Source organism: Bos indicus x Bos taurus, chromosome 10 (genome assembly GCF_003369695.1).
Source record: "Bos indicus x Bos taurus breed Angus x Brahman F1 hybrid chromosome 10, Bos_hybrid_MaternalHap_v2.0, whole genome shotgun sequence".
Classification (NCBI taxonomy): domain Eukaryota; kingdom Metazoa; phylum Chordata; class Mammalia; order Artiodactyla; family Bovidae; genus Bos; species Bos indicus x Bos taurus.
Genome location: NC_040085.1, coordinates 59,106,761 through 59,123,762, shown reverse-complemented (window position 1 = coordinate 59,123,762; position 17,002 = coordinate 59,106,761). Strand labels below are relative to the sequence as shown.

At 51.6% G+C, this 17,002-nt stretch overlaps 2 protein-coding genes across 2 annotated transcripts; one reads left to right on the top strand and one right to left on the bottom strand.

Moving 5' to 3' along the window:
* Window positions 1-18: 18 nt before the first annotated feature.
* On the top strand, window positions 19-3,775 carry DUOXA2 (dual oxidase maturation factor 2). Its single transcript, XM_027554116.1, has 6 exons — window positions 19-410; window positions 1,482-1,539; window positions 1,822-1,956; window positions 2,212-2,425; window positions 2,780-2,994; window positions 3,406-3,775. The coding sequence occupies exons 1-6, from the start codon at window positions 264-266 to the stop codon at window positions 3,597-3,599; spliced, it is 963 nt and encodes a 320-aa protein (XP_027409917.1). The 5' UTR covers window positions 19-263; the 3' UTR covers window positions 3,600-3,775.
* Window positions 3,776-4,113: 338 nt separating this feature from the next.
* DUOXA1 (dual oxidase maturation factor 1) lies at window positions 4,114-14,936 on the bottom strand. Its single transcript, XM_027554118.1, has 7 exons — window positions 14,778-14,936; window positions 8,116-8,290; window positions 7,736-7,793; window positions 6,655-6,789; window positions 6,194-6,407; window positions 5,713-5,930; window positions 4,114-5,041 (listed from the first exon to the last, which is right to left on the bottom strand). Exons 2-7 carry the CDS (start codon window positions 8,260-8,262, stop codon window positions 4,800-4,802), a joined length of 1,014 nt encoding a protein of 337 aa, XP_027409919.1. The 5' UTR covers window positions 8,263-8,290; window positions 14,778-14,936; the 3' UTR covers window positions 4,114-4,799.
* Between the last annotated feature and the right edge of the window lie 2,066 nt (window positions 14,937-17,002).

Genomic DNA, 17,002 nt, shown 5'->3' with positions numbered 1-17,002 from the left:
AGGTCCCATGCGACTTCCAAACGCAGAGCGAACCCTCAGAGCCCGCTCTCCCACTTACCTAACTCGATATCGGCCAATCCAGAGCGCCTGAGAGCAGTTAGCTGCTGGCTTCCTTAAAGGGGAGCAGAGACGTTCAGACTTGACTTGTCCATTGGGTCCAGTGCTCGCACGCAGGGGACAGAGTAAAGGGAAGTGGGACCTGGACTCGGAGGCCAGTGATTGCTCTCCCCGCTGGAACACACCCAGCTCAGCCGGGCTGCAGCATGACTCTGTGGAATGGTGTGCTGCCCTTCTACCCTCAGCCCCGGCATGCCGCCGGCCTTAGTGTCCCGCTACTCATCGTCATTCTCGTGTTCTTGGTCTTGGCCGCCAGCTTCCTGCTCATCTTACCCGGGATTCGTGGCCACTCGGTAAGGGGGTAGTAGAAGCTCTGGTCTGGGGGATGGAGGGCATCTTGGATAGCTTGTCTCTGGAGAACCAGGACAGGTAGGAGGGCAGCAGGGTCTTTCATGAAGAGTCAGGCTGAAGCACAATGAACCAGACAAACACAGGGGAGCACACCAGTAGTCTGGTCCAGTGTGCACCCCTTCCCAAAAACAGGGAGAGAGCCTCTGCAGGACATTCAGAGAGGACCCCCTAGCTGGAACATTCAGGAGGCTGCTGCAGAGAGTAGGTGTCCAGTCTGGTAATCTTGGGGTCAGTTCAAGGCTTCACCTGCTGCAGGGACCTCCTCCTCTCCCCAGGCTGCACCTCCACTCCCTTTCCACCCCCTTCCTGACCTCCGGGTGATGACCTTCTGGCTAAGAGGACAGAAAACAGCAACTCAGACTGCTGTGTTTCGCCTCTGCACTTGGTTGTCGTGTGTCCCCATCCTAAAGCAATTTCTTCAAAGTTGTGGTAAACTAGGCACTTTTTCTTAGATTTCCCCCTTTCCCAGAACCTAAGTTGTGTGTTTCTCAAGGTTCCCCAGGTCTTGTGTTGGTTTTCTGGGAAACTGGCATGCCTAGTAATATCTGAGATGTAGTGTCTCACCTCCTCTACCTGGTGACCAGACCCTGAGGCCTCCCTCTCCTGAGGGAGGTGACCCCTGCCTGCCTAGCACTTCTGGACTCACTGAGCCTCACCATGGCAGTGCGCCGAGCAGGAAGCAGCACCAGGAGTAGGAACCAGATAGCCAGAGAAGAAAGGGGATGGGGGTGGTGGGAGAGCATAAGGTAGAGACAGCCCAGTGGCAGGGTGGACTGGGAAATGGGGCTAGGGAGGTAGAAACACGCAGCCAGAATACATCAGACATGCCGATGGTTCAGAGGCACTTGCATGACTTGACTTCAGCCTTTAAAGGTCAAGAATGTAACTGGGAAAGGTGGGCAAGAGAGGGAAGTTGCAGAGGCACTAAAGGCCAGGGCAGCGTGGGGTCAAGGGAGGTCTGCGGGAATCTGGTCAGGCAGTACCCAGACCTGACCCAGTGTGTGCTCCTGCAGCGATGGTTCTGGTTGGTGAGAGTTCTTCTCAGCCTGTTCATAGGAGCAGAAATTGTGGGTGAGTGTGTCATGCAGTGGATGGGGAGAGGACCTGGGGTGAGGAAGGGGGTGGCCAGAGGACGCTTGGGCAAGTGGAGAACTTTGGTTGGTTTCCCACTCCCTCTTACCGTTCTCTTTCTAGTGCCCGGGCTTCCACCCTTACCGTATATATGGATTGGGCTCTAGACGCCCCCCACCCAACACCCGCCAACTCTGTGCACCGTTTCCCACTCACCCAATTAAACGTCCCCAATCTTCTCCCTGACCTTTCCCCGCCCCCACCGTGTGCGTCTCCCCACAGCCGCGCACTTCAGCGCAGAATGGTCAGTCGGCAGCGTTAGCACCAAAACATCCTACAAGGCCTTCAGCGTGGAACGCGTCCGAGCCCACGTCGGTCTGCATGTGGGCCTGGAGGGCGTTAATATCACACTCACAGGTGAGGGGGCTGCGGCTATGTGAGCTCCTGGGGTTGGCAGACAGACACCATGGGTCGGGGGAGGATGGCAGGAGCAGCTGGGGGACCTGTGAGGACAGATTCCACAAGTTCAAATAGCTTCTGGCCCTCACTGATTTGTGTTTTCCTCAACCGCTGCCAAACCCATTTCTCTCGGAGTCTCACTTTCCCAACTGAATCCGCTTAGTCGCCGGGTCCTAGCTGTACGCAGCCGGGTGACCTCGCCGCCATCCGCAGGGAACCCAGTGCAGCAGCTGAACGAGACCATCGACTACAATGAGCAGTTCATCTGGCGGTTTGGCCAAAACTATGCAGGGGCGTACGCGGAGGCCCTGGAGAGGGGGCTGCCGAACCCGGTTCTCTATCTGGCGGAGAAGTTCACTCCGAGCAGCCCCTGTGGGGTTTACCGCCAATACCGCCTGGCGGGACACTACGCCTCGGCCACTCTATGGTGAGAAGACACAGCGTCTGTGTGTTTGTATGTGGCAGAGGTGGGGGTGGGGTGGCGTGGGGTGGGGTGGGGGCGCGTGAGCCGGGGGATGTGAGTTCCCGCTGCAGCCCGACGCGCTTGGGGTGAGAATCGCAGCCTCGGGGGCAGATAGTTACGACGTCGGTACCGATCGCCGGAATCCGAAGAGAACCAGAAACGGCTAAACGCCGGCTACTCCCCTCCGGTGTTTCCCTGCGCCTCTGCCATCCCAGCCCCGGGCTTTGATTCTGGGTTGGGATGTAGAGCCAGCGAGCCCTTGGGAAGCCGGGCGTGGTGGAGGACCAGGCTCACAGCGCTACCGCCCACTCCCCGCAGGGTGGCCTTCTGCTTCTGGCTCCTCTCCAACATGCTGCTCTCCATGCCGGTTCCGCACTACGGAGGCCTGACTCTCCTCATCACTGGCGCCTTCGCGCTCTTCTCGGTGTTCGCCTTCGCCTCTATCTCCAGCGTGCCTCTCTGCCAGCTCCGCGTCGGCTCCTCCGAGCTCACCACTCACTATGGCGCAGCCTTTTGGATCACTCTGGCCACTGGTGAGGACCAAGGGAACACGCCCCCGGTGGCTGGGAGCCGGGACGCGATTTATACCAGCGTGCGCTTTCCAGTTTGCATAGTGAGTTCACATAAATTATCTGATCTGTCCCGCTCAATAGTTCGTAGACGCGGACATTGTTACACCTATTTTGCAGATGAGGGAGGGGAACGGAGTTCGGAAGGGTTCCTTCGGTTTCTTACCCACTGAGCACAGAACCCGCGTATCATGTATCCATACTAGAGATCTTTCTGCGGGTTGTGTGTGTGTGTGTGTGTATGTGTCTGTGTATGTGTGTGTCTGGGGAGGAAATGCAGATACTTCTAATAGATGGAGATGGGGAGGCCGGGCTCTGAAGCCCTAACAGCCTCCTTTACCCACCCCCAACCCCGCCCCGACTGCGCTATCGCAGGCGTCCTGTGCCTCCTCCTCGGAGCCGCGGTGTTGAGTCTGCACTACGCTCGGCCCAGCGCTCTTCGCCTCTTCTTGGAAGGAAGCGTCAACGACCTCGAAAGTCCGACGAAGGGGAGCTCGCCTCTCATCCTCAGCAACCCACTGCATAAGCAGTTCAAGACCTCGGACTTAACCATCAGTACTAACCTGTGAAAGGACTCAACGTCGGACTCCTACTCTGCCTTGGTCCCCGCGCAGGCCGGGATGCGGTGCCGGCCGAGCGGAGGAGCTCCGGGAGCGCGGTGGGAGAGGCCGGTGGCCTCAGATGTGACCCCCGCTCCGGGGAAAGAGTCTCCCAGGGTGAGCTGGAAATAAATTCTTTCTCTTTTTGTTTTCTAGAAACTATCCCTCATTATCTTCCCCGGCTTTTCATGGCTTTCCTGGCATACGAGACTTCCCTAGGTTGGAGGTAGTCTAGTACACTCTTTCTCTGCATTGCCACTCACGCCGGGTTCTATCTGTCTGAAAAATGCAGAGTAACCCGGGAGAGGGTGCCCCCTAGTGAGTCCAGGGAAGAACCAACCAAAGCCAGCATCCTCCTGAGCTGCTCCAAGGATATGGTAGCAGTGACCAGACAGGTCTTCCCATCTCCCAACCCCTGCCACTGGCCCCCTGGGATCCCTCTCTGCTGAGTGGGCTCGGAAGAAATATTATTTTGGAGTTTATTCACTAATTTAGTTTATTCATCAAAGTAGTGGTGTCTGAGGGCCAAGCTATGTCAGCAAGGCATAAAGATGTAAACCCTGGGAATTTTTTAAGGTCCTTGGCAAATCCTACAATCTTATTTGGCAAATTTAGAACAGAGGCTCAGAGAGAATGTGGCACACTCAGTTAATATTAGATCTAAGACAAGAAGTTTGGTCTCTTCTCCCTTGCAGTACTTTCATTGTATTAATGAAATCACACCAGCTGGGGCAGTAAAAGAAGAATAAAAGGGACCCAGGAAAAAGGAAATTAAAAGACATGCAGAAGAATGAGAGGGACCATAGGAGAATCACATTGTAACCCCGCACACACACATGTCATTATGTGGGTGAAGCTGGGTCTCAGTAAATGCCACCTTGAGGCAAAGCACCAGGGGAGAGCAGGGTTGCTGGGCACAAACAGGTAATCTCTGCTTGGTCTGGTTTATGAGCAGCCTCGATGTCTGCCTTAGAGCTTTTTGTTTTGTTCCACTTTTAACACCAATAGATAGAGCCTCTTTCCCTATTCCACTTTCAGATTGGGGCTGGGAACTGATACAACCCAGCCTGTTGGCAGTTCTGGTGGTTTTGGGGGAGGGGGTTCCAGAAAAGTCTGGAGCGCATTGGAAGTCCAGGTGCCACCAGGGAAAGGAACACAGGGCACAGTCGGTTACAGGGCACAGTCAGGCTCCTCGCAGGGGGCCTCGGAGGAAGCCTCTGACAGAGGGATGTCCTGGGGCTCGGGACTCTCAGTGATGGACCGGTAGCGAGGGCTCAGGAGTCCCCCTTCCTCGGGATTCAACTCCAGCACAGGGTCCTCCCCCACACTCTGGCTGAAGAAAGCCTTCAGCCTGTGGGGCTGCATCCTGTGAGCCACCACCATGGCCAGACCCAGCAGCACACACAGCAGTCCTGGTGATGGAGCAACAAGTATCCCACCTCAGTGATAGGAACACCTCCCAAGGACATATTTTCCTAAGAGCATTAGGCCCCTCCTGAGGGAGGCCTGGTATCCCTGCTTCAGGACAACTTGTGCTCCAAGAGATGATCGGTATCAGGTCATATGTCTGTTATGGGTCTGTTGTCCTGACTTTTTGGACTCTAAACCCAGTGTTCCTTCAGTTACATCCCAGGGTAGAGAGAGAGAACTCTGAAAACCAAGAAGCACGGGGAGGAGGGCAGGACACACAGGAGGAGGCATAGGAAATGGCTTAAGGGGGCAGACACAGTGGCACAGGAGAAAAGAAGAAAACTGCAGGGCAATTTAAGACTCTGTGAGGCAAGGACAGAGAAGTGTTCCAGGAATGGGGGACATAGGGGAAAGTGTTTTGGGGAAGAGGGAGGGGTCATGAGGTCAGAAGATTTTGGGAAGAGCTGGGTGAAGAGAGAGTTAGGGAAAAAGGGATATGACAAAGACAGATACATACAAATACAAGGAAGGGAAGCCTGGGGATAAGGAATCTAAGAGGGAGGGAGCTCTAAAGAGGGGAAAGGCATCCTTGGTCCCCAGAGGCAGACCTTTAACCCCATGGGCCTTCTGGGCCCTGGCCCTGAGCCCCCCACTGCCTGTCCCAGGGCCTCACCTGTGGTCAACGTGATCCAGTAGGCAGGCCCACGGTGAGTATGCAGCGTGGCGGCACCCAGGCGCAAGGGACAGGGCGGGGTTAGGGATGTGGCCGTGGAGAAGAAGAGCAGTCCCAACAGCTGGAAGAGACCTGTGGCCAGCAGCATGTGGCCACCGTAGACCAGCACAGGCATGGACAGCATCACGTTGGCCAGCAGCCAGCAGAGGAATGCCACCCTGGAGAGCCAGGACCTGGTGAAGGCTGGTACCTCTGCCTCATTTGGGGCGAACTTCTAGCTGGAGGGGCTGAGGTGGAGGCTCGGGGACCCAAGGACACCCCAAAGAGGTGAGGTGGGGATTCCTGCCTGTGGGCTTCCCAACCAAGTACTGTGATCACCGGCACCAGACTGTCTCACTAGGGATCTCCACATGAGTATAGGAGAGATGGGTGGAAGCCCCATTCCTGAGTCTAGGCCAGCAGGGCCTGCGGCCAGGCTCACCACAGCATAGCCGAGGTGTAGTGTCCCGCTAGGCGGTACTGGCCATGCAGGCCACAGGGGCTGTGTGGGGTGAACTTCTCGGCCAGGTAGAGCACGGGGTCTGGCAGCCCCTTCTCCAGTGCGTTGGCATACTCCTCAGCGTAGTTCTCCCCCAGGCGCCAGGTGAACTCCTCGTTGTAATCGATGGTCTCATTCAGCTGCTGCACTGGGGTCCCTGGGGAAGAGGGCAGCTGTGCTCAGCAGGGACCCAAGGGCCACAGTGGAGATGTACCTGGGCAGTGGCTTATCACACTGGATGGGGCCAGGCTCTGGTCTCCAGTGAGAGAAGGCTGTTTCCAAGGCCTGAGAATTTCCCTTCCTACCACCCGGCATCCTATTGCTCTTTAGACCACTCTGAGCATAGCTCCCAAAGACACAGAGCCGTGCCTTGCCCTCCCTCACAGGTAAGAGCCCTCCCTCACCTGTGAGCGTGATGTTGACGCCTCCCAGCCCAATCTGCAGCCCAACGTTGGCACTGATCCACTGGGAACTGAAGGCCTTGTAGGACGTGTTGGTGCTCACCTGGCCCACAGACCACTCAGAACTGAAATTCACGGCTGGGTTGGGGAGTTGGATACACAAGAACTCAGGGAGGCCTGGGCATTGCTGGGTTAGAGCCAGGGGGAAAGCACCAAGGGGACCGACCATGTCTGTTTCGCTCATAATTGTGTATCCATTAACCAGCCTAAGGCCTGGGTCATAGTAATTTTGCCAGTGACATGTATGAGATGAATAAATGGGGGTGGGGTGGGATTTCTCCGGTGGTACAGTGGTAAAGAAGCTGCCTGCCAATGCAGAAGATACAAATTCAATCCCTGGTCCAGGAAGATCCCACGTGCCTCAGAGCAACTAAGCCCATGCGCCACAACTATTGAGCCTATGCTACAGAGCCTGTGCTCCGCAACGACAGGCCGCGGCAATAAGAAGCCCATGCACTGCAACTAGAGAGTAGCCCCTGCTCACCGCAGCTAAAGATAAAGTCTGTGCAGCATTGAAGACCCAGCACAACCCAAAATAAAATTTTTAAAAAATGAATAAATGGGTCAGAATCCAATATCTCCCTCCCCTGGTCATACTCCTCTTCCCCCTCCCCTCTCTTCCCCCATTTAGGGAGCGCTACTCAAGCAGCTGGGGGAGGAAACACTAACATAATAAACGGTTTGGGGCAAACACAGGGAGCTTCAACACAGAGACTTTCTATGTTTCCTATTGCCTAATCCCCAAAGCGAAGCAAGCCCTCCACCATTCTTTCCCTCCAGCCTCCAGAGAACCTCTCCCCACAGGCATTCATTTGACCTCCTTTCCACTGAATAAAAATGTTCAGAATGGTGGAGGCTTACACCTCTCAGGGAAAGGGTAGATATGAGGGAATAAGTCCAGGGTGAGGGAGATGTGGGAAGGGAGGTCTAGAAGTCCACCCTGAAGCAAAGGCTGCTGTGGGGACACCCCGATGGGAGAGACAGGATGGAGGAGCTGCCCAAGGCAGCTGCCCTTCACACTCACCGAGGATCACAGCTCCAATGAACAAGCTGGTCACTACCCGCAGCATCCAGAACAGCCTCTGTGTCACAGGGCGGGAGTGATAGCTCACGATGCCTCACCCTCCTTCCAAATCCACCCCTTCTCTTTCCAGACTTGGGGAGGGTGCTTGCTCTAAAGCTGAGGTCACTCAGTCAACTGAGATCAAAGTGCCTGGCCCAGAACAGATACTCAGGAATTATCTGTCAGGGAGTGGGGAGCTCTCTGCTGGGAGGGTGGCTGATGTTTTCTCAGGACTAGACTCTCTCTCCTGAATCTGATTGTAACCAGAGAGTCTGGACCCCTCCTCCCAAGGTCAAGGTCTCTCTGGGGCTGGGGTCTGCAGGGTTTGTTTTGTTTCTCACCATCTTGCCCCGAATGCCTGGCAGAATGATGATGAAGGTGACCAGTGAAGTCAGAAAGATGGCAACGATGACGGCCAGTGTGGTGTCCGTTGGGAAGGTCGGCTTGGGCCCAGCGTAGAAGGGGAATGTATGTCCAAAAGCAGCCATTTTGGGTTGTTCGGGGGAGGCAGAGGCTCTACAACAACAATAGGTGTTCACTGAGTGCCCTCTCTGTGCCAGGCACTGTTCCTGGTGCTGGAGATGCAGCAGAGAGTACACCAGACCCCTCTTCTCTGGAGCTCACCAGACGCCACTGTTACCACCATTCCACTATCCCTCAGCCATCCTTAGCTGTGAGAGAATAAAGGTCTTGGCAATCATTCTCTGTCACCCCATGCTCCCTTCATAATCCCCAGGTCCCCTAAATCAGTGCCACCACTACCCTCAAGGCTTCTCTGCTTCCTCTGGGACTGTCTTAGGAAATATAATTCTCTTTTATCTCCCTCAGGCCTCCAGCACAAGCAGACAGATCACAGAGCATAAAAAGAGCTGTATTTACTGTCAAGGTAAGGCATAAGGCTGGAGGATGGTACAGATTACAAAAAGGTTGGCTTTCCTTCTCAGTCCCCAAAGGAACAAAGGCCAGAGAGCTCTGCCAAGTGTATGTAATCCAGCTACATCACCAGAGGGCTGATTCCCAGACCTGGACTGGCCCCCCGGTCTGACCAGCTCTCTGGAGCACCCTGGCTCCTGCACTGGTAACTGGAGAACAACGGAGTTGAACTAGCACACCTCAGTGAGCACTGAAGGAGCCCGCCCTCCACTAGGAACAGTGCCGGGACCAGACGTCCTTCTACCCACACATCATCAATAGCCGCTCTTCTCCTTGATTTAAATTCCCAGGCTTCCTTTCAGCTCAAACCCTGGCTCAGCTCTGTTCTGTCTGTTCCCTGATCTCAAAGCTATTTGGCTCTAGTTTGTCCATTTGCAGACGAAATACTGGGAAAATGATACCTGAATCAACTGTGTCTTGTGAAATCCAGATGGAATGGATGCTGTTATTGTATGTATCACAAAGAAAGAAAGAGAAAAAAATCACTGCGAATTAAGTCATGACAGCCAGGACATCCCTGGCGATCCAGTGGTTAAGACTCTGTGCTTGCATTGCAGGGGGCACAGGTTCAGTCCCTGGTTGGGGAACTAAGATTCTATATGCTGTGCAGTGCAGCAAAACAAACAAACTATAACAGCCATTGTTGGTAAGACACATCTCAATTTCAGACATGTCAAAATGTGAAAAAAAAAAAAATTCCTCTTACGATCAAGGAACCCTGCTCTGCTCATTTTCCTGTCTATGATTTGTACTGGGGCCTTGGTACCCAGGAAGCTTCATAATTTATAGTTTGACCAGGCAATGTCTTGTTAAGTGATACAATGGAAGGATAAGTTTAGGAGTTTAGAAGCTCTGCATTTTAATTCTGCCTTTGCCTCTTGCAAGTTACTTGACCTCAAAAGAGACTTGATGTTATTTTAAAAATTGGGATGATGATAATGTTAACTTCATAGGGTCATTGTGAATATGAAACTAGATTGTGTCTATAAAGTGTTAAGAATAGTACCTGGAACAGAATAATACTAATAAATAGAAGCTAGTAGACTGGGAAGGAGGGGGCGCATTTCATTACTCCCCGTTTATCTCTTTCGACAATCCTTACAGTGAACCCTGGGCTGGAATCAGTTCTGGGTCTAGTTCCAGTTCTTTACTGACTGATTTTATAACTAGACAGACAAATGAAAACCTCCTCTGTTTCTTAGCTTCTTCATCTGCAATTGGACATGGTGATATCTCCATGACCCATTCTAGTTCTAAATTTTGTGGCTCCCAGACTCTCCCTCTTCTTCTAGGCTGGCCACCTCCTGGTGCTATCTATGGGAGGAAGCATGGTATCAGGCAAAGAGACAATTTAAAGATTCAGACCTCTCTTTGGGGCAAGTCGAATAACCTCTGCCTCAGTTTTAACATGAAGTTTTGCTTTTTCTCTTAACTCTTCAACTCTCCCATCCCAGAGGAATGAAATCTTTTCTTCTTAGGCTCTGACCCCAATCCTGCCCACCTTCACCACCACCTATCTCATCAGTTATCCCCCTTTCTCTTGGTGATTTTGCAGCTCCTCTTTCTCTGCCAGCTCTTTCTCTCAAGGACATGCTTTAATTTCTCCCATTTTAAGAACACAAAGAGAAGGAGCTCTTTCCGTTGAACTTTTGGGTCCCTTCCAGCTGCTACCTTGTCCCATGTTCTCCCTTTCACAGCCAGGCTTTTGGGAAGAACAGCTTCTGTGTGTGTCCACTGCCTTATCTCCTCAGTCCAGTGAATCTGGCTTCTCTCTAACCCCAGCTTCTCCATTAGGTTGTGTGCATGTGTGCTCAGAGCCCAGAGACTCAGTCATGTCTGACTCTTTGTGACCCCATGGACTGTAGCCCACTAGGCTCCTCTGACTATGGAATTTCCCAGGCAAGAATACTGAAGCGGGTTGTCATCCCCTTCTCCAGGGGGTCTTCCCTACCCAGGGATTGAACCCGAGTCTTCTGTGTCTCCTGCACTGGCAGGTGTATTCTTTACCACTGAGCCACTTGGGAATCCTTCCCCATTAGGTCACCAAGTGCTAAATTTCAAGGGAAACTTTCACTTTTCATCCTTCTTGCCCTCCCCGTGGTAATTTCTCTTTCTTCTAACTTCCTCCCTGGGCCTCCATGACACCACATTCTCCTAGGTCTCCTGCCTATAGCCATCCCTTTCATGGCCCCTTTGCCAGTTCTTTCTCTCCTCTTAAACAGTCATGCTCCCCAGGATTCTGCCTTGGCTTTCTTCTTCTAGTAACTCTTCATGATTTTCTAGGCAAGTTCATCCCTTCATGGATGATGCTTCTCAGATCTGTCTCCACACAGACTTCCTACTTGGGCTCGAAACACAAAAGGGCCAGCTATCCTGTGGACATTTTCACTTGGCTGTTCCATGAACGCCTCAGATTTAACAGGTCCCAAACTGAATTCAGTGTCTCCACTCTGCTTTTTATTCTGTTCTCTTTGTTTCTTCAGTGGCATCACCATCTCATCAATCAAATAAGCCAGAGACCTGGACCATTTTACCTCTTAACTATTTCTTGAAACCATCCATGTATTTCCTTCCCTACTACTGCCTCTGCCCTAATTCCGTCTCATTCTATCTGGCCTGGTGCCAGGACAATTTTTCTAACAAGCAAGTATAATCATTTTATTTCTTTGCTCCGTGTTAAATCTAATCTTCTCATCATCAGATGCAAAGTCCTTTGTGATCCAATCCCACCTATACTTCCATCTCCATCTTTTATGCAGCCTAATCTCTAGCCATTGTAAACTACTGGCATCTCCCTGAATCTGACATGCACTTTCAAGCCTTCATGCCTTTGTATATACTATTTCCTATGTCTGGAATGCTCTTGCTGTCTTGGAAAACTCTTCTTCACTTTTCAAGTCTCGGCTCGTGTTACCTCCTCTGTGAAGTTTCCTGACGTCATCAGGCCAGTGTAGATGTTCCCACCCCTAATGTTCTGATGGCATTTTGAACATACCTCCAGAATCACAGTAATTACACTGCATTCTGTTTGAACGTCTAGAACCCATTAGCTTCTAATCTCCTACAGGGCAAGGGCTTTGTCTTTCCATCTTTGCATCAGGGGATAAACTTACTAATGCAGCATGTACTTGCTAATCAGTCTGTGGATGGAATGAATGAATGTATGAATGTATCCCTCTCCCTGCAGGTGGCATCTTCTGTTTCACACACAAGAGGGAGCTATGCTTCCTCACTGTCCTCTCCTGTACTCAGTCAACAGTATCACCTACATTGAGGCTAAAGATTGGACAGGAATGGATTTGACCCATGCTGTCAATTTTTAGTGCTTCACAAAATTTTCAGAAAGCCTCTTCCAATAGTTGGAGTCTCCAGAGCATGAATGTTCATGTTAGTTGAATCTGAAACATACATTTCAACTCCAGCTAAAGATAAGTAAGAGTTTGAGGATTAAATTATTTTGTAAAATATATGTTGGTAATACTTTATTAATATTTTATAACAGATATTTATTGGTCTAAGACTTTTATAACTTATGACACATAGACTGAAGCCGTTACATTTTGATGGAAGACTATACTTTTAAGGAAATGCTATAAAATGTAGACTATCTTGGTTAATAAGATAGGAAGATAAAGCAAGTTCGAATACATAGTAGTCAAATAAGAGTACATGTTATATGTTGGAATTTCAAAGCCAAACATTTGCAATATAAAGAAATAATGATGATGCAATGTATTTTGATTAGGGTCATGTATTAGCATTATTCCTGCATTTATTCCAAAGTGAAGTGAAAGTGAAGTCGCTCAGTCGTGTCCGACTCTTTGCAACCCCATGGATTGTAGCCAGACAGGCTCCTCCATCCATGGGATTTTCCAGGCAAGAGTCCTGGAGTGGGTTGCCATTTCCTTCTCCAATTTATTTCAAAGGGAGGTTATAAAATATTTTATAAGAATGGCTCATCCCTATTAACATTGTGCTTCAAAGAAACACTAACAAAAGGGTTTCTGGATCAAGTATAGAAGAACAACACTAATTTATTTCCAATTCTCCAAAATATTTATTAAAGATGACTAAAACAAAAAGACAGTTGGTGAATAAAACTTGCCTTGTTTAGTTCCTTCTAGTTCAGTTTAGTGAATTAGGTCTTCTTTAATCTACATAACCCAATTTAAAGTTAATTTTTGATAACCCTGATCCTAATTTGGCTTTAATCATTAACTTAATAGGCCTCCTGCATGAAAAGGTGGGACTGAAATGAAAAGTCCTCACACCCAACAATCCTGCTTTTTCCACAGAGTTTGTGGTTTCCCTTGGGGACATCTTCCTTCCTGGCTTGCCAAGGAGGATCTGACAGTAGAATTTTTTTCTAGAAAAATCTCATGTCAATCTTTAATCTGCCACTTCTCCCTTAGCCGACTACCAGATTGTTATACTGATATAAATATATATTAATATAAATAAGCACAAGAAAGACACAGTCAGATATAGGCTTTCCAGGTGGCTCAGTGGTAAAGAATCTGCCTGCCAATTCAAGTCTGAGTTGGCTGAATTGGCAACTGGACAGAGAAGGCAATGGCAACCCACTCCAGTACTCTTGCCGGGAAGGTCCCATGGATGGAGGAGCCTGGTAGGCTGCAGTCCACGGGATCCCTAGGAGTCAGACACGACTGAGAGACTTCACTTTGACTTTTCACTTTCACGCATTGGAGAAGGAAATGGCAACCCACTCCAGTGTTCTTGCCTGGAGAATCCCAGGGACGGGAGAGCCTGGTGGGCTGCCGTCTATGGGGTCGAACAGAGGAGACTCAGTTTCCATCTCTGGGTCGGGAAGATCCCCTGGAGGAGAAAATGACAACCCACTCCAGTATTCTTGCCTGAAAAATTTCATGGACAGAGGAGCCTGGCAGGCTACAGTCCATTGGGTCACAAAGAGTCAGACACGACTGAGCAACTGAGCATGCATGCATGCATGGTCAGATATACACACCTACAGGTTCATATAAATAGAAATATAGGCAAAACAAGGAAGGAGTTCTCAGTACCATAAACATCTAGACACAAAAATCCTGCATCAGAGGCCCCTGTGACAAAGTTGAGGTGTTTTCTCACTGGGTGGGCCAATTTCCACATTCTGGGGTCGTCCTTTTCTCCTTTGCCACCTGGCCTGAGAGGTAAGGGACACCTTTCCTCTTAAAATACTAAAGTATTTCTCATGCTCAGTTGCAATTCAGATAAAGATTACCCATTCCTACCTACCACAGGATAGAGTGGGGTTCCTTTTTGTGTGTATTAGGGGTGGCCAAGAAATACAGCTACAGTCTTCAAGGAAATACAGCCTAGTGCAAGTCTGGAGCTTCAACGTTCTTCTGTACATTCTTAATGTTCTGTGGCCTCTCAGGGATTTCTTCCTGAAGTCTTTCTCTGATTGCCTCCTGCTTCTTCTGGAACCGGTAAAGATGACCAATTCTCTACAAAGGGAGTGTGGGTGACTTGCCTGGAGTTGTCAAGAACTCTGACTAGTGATACTAGTTGCTAGAATGTGATGGTTTATTTCTCTGTTTGGGGTGGACCCCACTCAAAGTTCACAGCTCTGGATGGCTAAAAGGACCCTGTCCAGAATTCCTGTCCCAGTCTCTTTTCTTCAGGAAGGTGTGTGGGCACGTGTACGTGTGCTTTTGCACCAAAGAAGGCCGTTAAGTGGAGAAATAGAACAAGATCTGAAAAGTGGTTTGGGGCAGGAATCCTTAACAAGGGCTGAGGTGATTAAGGAGCCTAGGGGTGCTGAATCTTGCCAGCCGAATTACCTAGACCCCAGTTAAGCCGAGGTAAGGATTCTACATCTGTAAACCTCGTGGCCTTAGTAAGTTTCTTGTTGTTTTGTTTGTTCTTTGCCTCTTAGTTTCTCACAATACTTCGAATTCCCACTTGATCTGAACCTGGGCGGATGTGGGAAGTGCGCCTCTAGGGGCCGGGGCGGGGACAGCACTTCAAGGCCCTCTTCGACACCCACCCGGGCCGCACAGACCGCAGCAGTATACCCGCCACTTAAACCCGGACTGCTGTTTCCTACCTTTGCCTCTTCGAAACAGTGCGTGCCTGGCAGCCGGCGCCGCTCGCCTCTTCGTAGTGGAACCTCACACGAAGCGCTCCCAGGTATGGGATAAAGAAGAAACCAGGTCCGGACGCCCTGTCACCAAAAGCGCACGCCCTTTCTCTTGGCGGGGCTTTCTTGCAACCCCTACTCTTCTCCTACTGCACTTAAATAGACTATGACCGGACAAACCAGGTCCGGAATGCTTTCCCGCCCTCCCCCGCCCTCGCCCCCGCCCCGCCCCTCCAGCTCCAAGTACTTCTCAACCTTCTCAGACCGCACCCCAGTCTCTGCGGCGCTGCGCCCGCACCCACCCAGCCTGGGACGGAAAAGGGACTGGTGCGCGAGAACTGTCCACTCCGCAGCCAGCCCTCCGACTCCTCCTTCCCCTCGCCCCTGGCGCACAACCCCGGGCAGTTCTAGCACAAACCTAGCGATGCAATCCGGGGTCCAGAGGGGCGCGGACGGGGCTCGAGGGCGGTGAGACCCCCGAGATCTCACGACGAACTCCGGGTGGTGGATGTTACCACGGACTCTTAAAAGGTCTTAGGACGGATGCCTTGCTCGAACGCCTAGCCTGGTTCTGCGCGCGTTGACCGGTGCTCTTGGTCTTATCCGCCCGCGTGGAGAGGATTGGGCAGCGTCTCCCCTGCCCCTTCGCACCCTGTCCCCTCTTCGGCCCTCTCCCATCCCCAGCAGACCTTTTAGAAGCCGACTCGCTCTTTTCTCCGTTCACGTGGCTTCGCCACTGACCGGACGTCTACCCTATCTGAGCTGGGCGAGCCCGTGCAGTCTCACCTTGCGCGCCCGGGTCTCCTCGGAGCACCTCGGCGGGTCCTGGCACTCCACCCCGCCCCGCTCCGCCTTAGAACTGGGACGCTTAGTCCCCTCTTCACCCCCCAGCCCTGCTCGTCCCCGAGCAGAGAGGGAGAAGGCGCCGGACTCAGCGCGCGTCGCCGGCCCAGCAGCGAGCCCGGCGGGAGCCAAGCAGCAGTCAGCGCTCGAGAGACGCCGCGGCCGCAGGTCAGACCCAGGAGGGCTCGCGCGTGCACGGGAGCTCAGGGGAAGGTGACTGCGGTGACACCGCCACACTTTTCTGAGGGAAGGGGAATTTCAGCTTTGGCGCCGCTGCGCCTCCATTCTTAACCCGAGGCTAAAATGAGCCTGTGAAGACCTGTCCTCCACGGCTTGCAGAGACTGGGTTTTTCGGGAAATGGGAATGTTGGGTGGCCTAGTTCGCTTGGACGGAGGGGCTGTCTTCGGAGCGCCTCTTGGTGCCACTGCATCATGTCAGGGAGGGAACTTTGGGCTTTTTGAGTCCAGGCTTTCCCCTTTCGCCCACCCTTGGGACCAAGATGGAGTACCTATGGCCTTGACTCATCTTTCCCCTACCCCAGGGAACTCACCACTCTGGTACTTTGGGTCTGAAAAGCAGCCATGTGGGGAAAGAACTAGGCACCTGTGTTCTTCCCAGGTTCTACCACTGCCTGGGGCTTCACTGCCCTGTCATAAGGCTCTGCTTTCCTTTCAAGATTGTTGGGAAGTAAGTGGTTGTGGCTACCCACCCAGAAGGAGTGGTAATGAAGCATGTCCACTTTGCCCTTCAGGTGTTTCCCTAGCTTGGCCTGAAAGCTCACTGCATGCTCACTGGTGACTGAGGGAAAGGGACAAGACATCCTAGATCAGGGAAGGGGCACTGTGGCCACTTCAGCGGGTCCAGCCTTTTGGCTTTAACTATGCAAAGCCCTTCACTGGGGGGTGGAGAGAGTGGCATGCTGAGCTTTTGAATTATGACTGGGCCTAGGTTGTTTTTGTTTGTTTGTTTAATCTCCAGATTGCCTTTAGGAGGTCTTCACTAGCCTTGCACTTCTCAAGGGACTCAGTAGCCTGAGTCCCCTGCTGCCTCAGTTTCCCCATCATTCCCGGGTGATGTGCTGGCCTGAGAGAGAGAGAGAGAGCAGCACCAAACACACGAGCACCTGGGGCTACATCCCTTCTGAGTCTGCTAAGAGAAGCCAAGCTCCAGCCTACCCTCTTTATATCATATCTACATAACACTTGTCAATTTTCTTGCCTTGAATTCTACTTCATTCTCACATTTGATTTTAGTAACCAGGCTAGGAGGTAGACAGTTTAGGCTTGTATATTCTCATAGCCAGAAGAGGAAACCAAGGTCCAGAGCAGATAAGTGACCTGCCTAAGAT

Excerpts from the sequence above, each read along its gene's own strand:
- DUOXA1 (XM_027554118.1), bottom strand. The coding sequence starts at position 8,262 with ATGGCTGCTTTTGGACATACATTCCCCTTCTACGCTGGGCCCAAGCCG. Across the intron at positions 6,408-6,654 it reads CGTCAACATCACGCTCACAG|GGACCCCAGTGCAGCAGCTG; the intron begins GTGAGGGAGGGC and ends CCTCTTCCCCAG. Across the intron at positions 5,931-6,193 it reads TACACCTCGGCTATGCTGTG|GGTGGCATTCCTCTGCTGGC; the intron begins GTGAGCCTGGCC and ends CTGGCTCTCCAG.
- DUOXA2 (XM_027554116.1), top strand. The coding sequence starts at position 264 with ATGACTCTGTGGAATGGTGTGCTGCCCTTCTACCCTCAGCCCCGGCAT. Across the intron at positions 411-1,481 it reads CCGGGATTCGTGGCCACTCG|CGATGGTTCTGGTTGGTGAG; the intron begins GTAAGGGGGTAG and ends GTGCTCCTGCAG. Across the intron at positions 2,426-2,779 it reads TACGCCTCGGCCACTCTATG|GGTGGCCTTCTGCTTCTGGC; the intron begins GTGAGAAGACAC and ends CACTCCCCGCAG.